The sequence below is a fragment of the Morone saxatilis genome, unplaced genomic scaffold, assembly GCF_004916995.1.
Source record: "Morone saxatilis isolate NCDOM2014 unplaced genomic scaffold, NCSU_SB_2.0 Contig5, whole genome shotgun sequence".
NCBI classification, from domain to species: Eukaryota; Metazoa; Chordata; class Actinopteri; family Moronidae; genus Morone; species Morone saxatilis.
Window position 1 is genome coordinate 21652970 of NW_023340095.1, and position 7056 is coordinate 21660025.

Here is a 7056-nt window from a genome sequence, read left to right on the forward strand (position 1 = left end):
TGGTAGAGTAATATCTTAAAAATTCAATATACTATAATCTTTTTCAGAAACCTTAGCGTCAACCGACGGCGTTTAAACTCACAGAGCAAGAGTGAATATTAGCATTTACGCTAATCCAAGGCTACAAACGTAGCTACGTTAGGCATTACGATATTTCATGAAAATAACAAATCATCCCCAAAGGAAAATAAATTACCTGGCCAGCAGAAAGAGAGCAACCTCGGCATCACTTTTCAGGCACTTCTGATCCCTCAGTTCGCCACCGCCTCAAAAAGCTACACGATGTTGACTCTGGTTTGACCTCTTGCTTTATCCAGAGCCTTTTTGTTAGCTGCCTTTTCATCCTCCGGCTTTCTTTTCTTTGCCTTTTTCTCGGGGCAAGCCGGTTACAAGTAACCATGCGAAGGGGTACTTTTCTCAGCCATTGCTCAGAATTTAGCATGAAACCTGTCGTTCTGGAACTCTGGCGTTCTGCAGAGAAGTGTGCTGTTTGTTTCCGGCAACAGCTACATGTGCGCGTACATGTACATGTTCCTCTATAATGTGATTGAATTTTTATCCAAATGTGCCTTAATGGTTGATGAATTGCATTAATATATTTTATGGCTTTCTTGCTTTGCTTTCCATCAGGAGCATCGTCGGTCAGAGAGGGCTGAGATCCAGAGGGTTAGAGCAGAGAAGGAGAAGGACAGACAGAACAGGATTGCGGTAACATAAACATAAACACAAATGTACAAATGTATCACCCAGTCTGTATCAAAGCACTTTATCTAGGCTGTAAACAGGCTCATGCAGGCTTTGTATGATGTATCTCAAGGATGCACACATGATTAATGGTACTGTAAAAGTGGTTTAGAAATTAGAGAAGCCATTGTTTCTCTAATTTCTAATGTGAAACCACTTTTCATTTATAAAATGTATAAAAAACTGCTCAATATAGCTTGAACTCAACAGATGCACAGAAATTAAGTTCCATATGTAATCATGGTTTTCTTGCACCTTCACCACGCCATCCTTCTTCATCTGTCAGGAGGAACGTCACAGGAAAGAGGAAGAGGAAGCCAAGAAGAAGGCTGATGATGACGCCAAGAAGAAGAAAGTGCTTTCTGGCATGGGAGCGAACTTCGGAGGCTTCCTGGCCAAGGTCAGACAAGCAGTAGATATGATGGTAACAATGATGGTGAGGAAATGAAGATGCAGAGGATGACTGTGGACTGTGCGTATTCTGTTCTAGGCTGAGTCAAGGAGGGGCAAGCGTCTAACAGGCAAAGAGATCAAGAAGAAGACCCTGGCAGAGAGACGGCAGCCGCTGGGCATCGACAGTTTGAGGGAGGATGGGCTCAAGTGAGTCTCTTCCAGTTATATTTCAGACAGCTAACCAATGACGCCATTACAGCAGCTTTAAACTGGGTATTGATAACCTGAAAGGTGATTGAATCAATATTAATCATATACAAAATGGCCTTTACAAATTGAATGTTCTGTAAGCCCCTCCTCTGAACAATGACTGTCCAATCATAGCTTAGCAACTGTAACTAGCCTGGTTCCGTTCATTTGTAAGTGGCAGAAAGGGTTCCCAATAATACATTAACATATCGTCCTGCTATAAGGTAAAATGTGGTGTTCCACAGGGATCACTACAGGGGCCACCTTTGTCCTGTGTCTGCCACTTAGTCACACAAAATACAGCATAAATTATCATTGCTATTCAGATAACAAATATATCACAAATATATCTTCATTTAACAGCCAATGACCACTCCCAGATTGTAAAACTTCTTGTCTGAAGCTCATCATTGGATGTGTAACAGTGGTTGTCAAATCATAGCTTAGCAACCGTAACTAGCCAAGTGTTACTTCCAATTCATGCTACCTTATTTTGTGGGGTTATAGATTCTGTTAAAAAATAGCCCTGTTCATGATAGCACATCCACTGTGTAGTATTTTATTATAGTATTATAGTATATGCATGGATAAAATAAAATCTAATCTAATCTAAGGGTGGTTGGTTCTGCCCCTCGCCATCTTGGCAGTACTGACTCAAAATGGGCAAATAAGTGGAGCATGGGTGGAGCAGTTGTCATGAATATGGGGCCCCATAGAGAATGACTCATTAGCTAGTCATAAGTGGCTTTGTTTCTCAGCCATTAGGTTGCTAGTAAATAAAGTAATAAAGATCCAAATCCTTTCTAAATGTCTTTGTGCTTCCAAGGCAACGGGCCCAGGAGATGTGGAACTGGATCTACCAGCTGGAGTCTGAGAAGTTTGACTTCATTGAGCATATGAAGCACCAGAAATATGAGGTACTGCTGACAGAAATGGTCAGGAAAGTAGTTGATTTCTGTTTTTTTTCTCTCCTTGATGCCTCTAAAGTCTTTTTGTTTGCCTCCTGCAGATCATCGTGCTGCTGAACAGAATCCAACATGCTCAGAAATTGTGAGTAGTTACTTTTATATGAAATAATGATAAACTGCAGATCTGATGCATGTGTGTTTCTACAATCCCTGTTACATCTTTCCTCACTTTCCTTCTCCTTCCTTCTCTCTCCCTCCTACAGCAAAAAGGTCCATGGTAAAGGGAAGGTGGGCGGTCGCTGGAAGTAAACGGAGGGGGAAAAGATGAGAAAGAAAAAAACATTGATGACACAGTTTAGGAATGGGCCTCTCTATTATCTTCTAGTGCCAAAGCCGCCCTGTAGGCCTTTTCTGTGTATACGACAGATATTGAATGTATAAATTGTATTGATAATTAAAACCAGATGCAAACACATGTTTTGAGTTGATTTTGTTAGAGTTTCAGTTTTATTTGGTTAGAATTTTGAGGTTGTGGACTGCAAGGTCAATTAAATAAAGTTGTTTTTTGTGTGTTTATATGCAGAAAAAAGACCTGGCCTGACCCTTTTATACATTCATACACATTGTACACTCATTAACATCATGAGTGTCATTCAGAGGTTATTTTCCCATGATTTAACAAACTGTAAGACAACTGAAAACCCCCGAAAACAACAACAGAAAATAAGGACGCACAGGGTTACTCATTCAAATGAGAAACATACTATACTAATACAAATATTGCATATTTGTGGTCAGAGAGTCTATCCTTTAGGTGTATTTTTGTCTGTACAATGTAAAATCAACAATCACATGAGCAAACAAGACAATGTTCCTCAAAATTGGTCTTACACTTGTAAAGTTTCTCTCACTGTACAGTATTTACAGTAGTTCTACAAGTTTTGAAACCAACAAATGCTTGTTTCAGCATCAATCAGGAAAAAACTGTTCTTAAGTTGGGCTCACTTTTCAAAATGAATCCATTGTCCAAACTTTTTGTTTGTGTGTTGCACCATATTACGAAACATAAGTTTAAAGGGCTTTTATAGGAAGGACCCACCAATTTTTAAAGGATCAGTATGTGGGATTTAGTGCCATCTAGTGGTGTGGTTGTGAATTGCAACTTGTTTCACCCTCTCATCCAACTGCAAGAGAGAAACTATGGCAGCTGCAACATCCCTATCTACACGTAGTGTTTGGATTTTCCCTTCTGGGGTACTGTAGAACCATGGTCATTCAAAATGGTGGTCTCCATGGAAGGCGACCTACAGCGTCTGTTGATAAAAACGTCTCATTCTAAGGTAACAAAAACAATGATTCCTATATTCAGGTGATTGTACACTCGCAAAAAGATACCTATGAATATTATATACCATTTTTTGTCAACAGATCCTCCTAAATGTTACACCCTGGACCTTTGGATGAAGTTTTTGCGCAATACTTAAAATAATGCAATGGCAATACTATTTGGAAAAGGTCACAATCAAAGCTATACTATAAAAGAGGTTATAAAGAATAGAGTTGTGATATTAATGTACGGAGCCCCCCTGGTGACATTGGATAAAAAAAAAAATAATGAAAGAGCTTATACCCCACTAGAACACTGCGTCTTTATTTATCAAAGAGGAACGTCTTAAGCCTACTCTTAAATGTGGAGAGGGTGTCTGCCTCCCGAACCACAACTGGAAGCTGGTTCCACAGGAGAGGAGCTTGGTAACTGAAGGCTCTGGCTCCTGTTCTACTTTTAGAGACTATAGGAACGTACAAGGTAGCCAGCATTTCAGAGAAGCGGCAGTGTTCTGAGTGGGGTATAGGACTATGGAGCTCTTCAGATAAGAAGGGCGCTGAGCCATTGAAGCTTTTGCTAGGTTAGGAGAATTTTAAATTCTATTCTAAATTTTACAGGGAGCCAGTGCAGAGAAGCTAGAACAGGAGAGATGTGATCTCTTTTCCTAGTTCCTGTCAGGACTTGTGTCCATAAACAGGAAATGACAGGAAAGCTGAGACACATACTTACATGCTTACTGCATAAGGCAGTGACCCACTTATGCCACCCCCAGTCAAAAAAGTCTGGACACACCAATATGGAAGCGTTCACAAGAAAAGGAAGGACAGACGGACCGTCTACAGTGGTCAAAGACAAAGATATTAACTTGCTGCATGCAAAGATTCACATTACAGTATTAACAGTCAGTGTCAGAGGAGGATCTATTGTCAGAAATGGAATATAATATTCACAGGTATGTTTTTGTTTGTGTATAATCACCTGAGAATGAGCTGTTTATCCGTTATCCATTATCTACAAGACACCATGGATCGCCTACCATGGAGTCCACCACGTTGAACCGCCATGTTTCTAGCCTAGAACAGACAAACCAAACACTGGCTCTGGATAGGGGCTATAGTTTTGCCCAGCATATTTGCAATCAGCAATCTGCAAATACACTGCTAGAGATCACTAAATCCTACACATTGGACCTTTAAGAACTGGTTGGCTTTTCTGACATATGACTCTAGAACAGTTTCTCCAAAAAAGAATTCCCCAAATGCCTATTTTTTTATTAGAGAAAAAAAAACAGTCCGTCTGTTAATCTCATAGCATTTTAACGCTGCAATCCACGCATACTGGCCACGCAATCACACTGCCTGTTTAAAGATGGAGACGTAGTGGCAAATTATGGACCTCTGGCTATTGACCACTTTAATGTTGACGCACAAGGGAGTCCTGCAAAAAATCTGAAATGCTGTTGAAAGGAAGAAAGGACTCAAATCACAGACTGTGAGGGACAGCCAATTGCCATGGGGACAAAAAGATTGTAGTTTTGTTCCACATAATTGTACTGCTTCTCTCTGGCTGCTGTCAAGAAATCAATAATTACTAATGCAAGCATTTGATTAGTTTTCAGAAGCATCAGAGGTGTGATTAATCTTTTCATGGAGCCTGATTTGTCTGGATGGATGGATGACAAAGCAGTCAGACAGGGAACACTTTGAGAAGCAGCATCAGTTTTCCTCATTAGACATTCCTGGAACTGCAGGATAGTCAGAAATGTGTTCAGCAGAGACTGAACAAGAAAGGTGCCAGAGGTTAATCTGAGAGCGGCAGATACAGAGGTATGTTTGTCTCATGAGGATATGAGATGCATCTTGGACAAACACAAATTTATTATTGCAACCCGCAGGTACCGAAACCAGACCTCCTCTCTGGACTCCTCTCTTCTTGTCTTTGCTTAAGTTCCATCAACAAACACATGTATGAGGGTAATTGTATCTCTCTTCTTTTTGCAGCTTGATCTGCGTCCTTGACTTAATCTCGCCCCTCCATTTCACCTCTGAAACAATGACCTCCAGACCAATGACCACCATTCCTGGGCTGTGCCTGGATAAAAACAAGGCTGAAGTTGCTAGACTGATGCTTAAAATTCAATCTGGCAAAGCTTTATGACGTCATGTCTGCGATGCGGTCTGGCTCTGTCATTCACGTGTCTTCAAATCCCACCAAGAGCCTTTCATAAGCGGAGCGTCTTCAGATCACTTTGCCTGCACAGCATTATTGACAGTGTATTTTGTCCTTTATCCTAAAAATTTGTGTGCTTCTACCAAGGGTTGATCAGGCTACGTAGTTAGTTACAGTTAATTGTTTCTTTTTTTGTATGTTTTAATTGTGTTTATACATTCTTTTATTAATTAAATCCAGAGTCTGCATGGGTTATTTGATTTAGAAAACTGACCTTGACTGAACCTTTATGCCATTTCTGTGCCTAACTTCCTGTCAATGCAATCTGCTCTGTGCTGCTTGGTCGCACCTTCTATCAAAAATAAACTAGCCGCAAAAATCCCCAGAGCAGAGAGATTCCTTCGTGCAGTGGTGCTTCTGGTCGAATCATGACCACTGTCTAAAACGGGTGCAATCAGTCGGAATATGCCACATCCGGTAGATTTTGCTTAAAAGAGTCCTCCACCAAACCAATAGCATTGCACTGTTACTGTATAACACATTATCCACTAGAGGTAGAGAGTATAGGGGATGGGCGGTAAAGAGAGAAGGACAGAGACAAAGACAAAGGTGCACAGCAACAACAATAGCAACAACTATACTTGTAGAACTAGTATAGTAGTAACTAATAATGATGATGATGATGACAAATGCCACAACGATGGGGAATGATGGATAATAATAACAATAACAATAATAACAATAATAATCATAATAATAATAATAATAATAATAATAATAATAATAATAATGGCAGTGGGGGTCAAGCAGGACCATGGCAGCTATAAGAAAATGACTTGAGGGAAGAATACAAAAACCTAGTGGATCAAAAGTCCATAATAGAGTCATAATTTAGCTCATTTGCAGTTCAACAAAAGTTTTACAGACAGTTAGGAGTTTTTCGCTGCAATATCCCAAGTGGCCACTAGGTAAAATTGGTGCCACCATGTCTAGTTCAAGTGTGAACCTAACGTGACGTCACCCATTGGTTTGTGGAGTACCGTTTTGCATGTATATATATGTATATATGTCTAGTGTTTTGAAGACTCCAGTTCGGCGTTTTGGCCGCCGCCATGACAGTAAAACGGAGCGAGAGCCAGCGAGAGCCAGCGAGAGCCAGCGAGAGCCAGCGAGAGCCAGCGAGAGCCAGCGAGCCAGTACACTAAAATATGTTTCTGAAACGATTTTAAGCGAGAAGTAGGCAACGCAGTAACAGAATCTAGCTTC

General features: G+C 40.5%; 1 protein-coding gene across 1 annotated transcript; it reads left to right on the forward strand.

Annotated features, from left to right (window-relative positions):
• Positions 1-615: 615 nt before the first annotated feature.
• On the forward strand, positions 616-2769 carry LOC118339509 (troponin T, slow skeletal muscle-like; the record flags this gene model as incomplete). Its single annotated transcript, XM_035677193.1, has 6 exons — positions 616-708; positions 1031-1144; positions 1235-1344; positions 2213-2303; positions 2396-2436; positions 2558-2769. Coding segments are annotated over 6 exons (495 nt in total), but the record flags the coding sequence as incomplete, so codon positions are not given.
• Positions 2770-7056: the final 4287 nt, after the last annotated feature.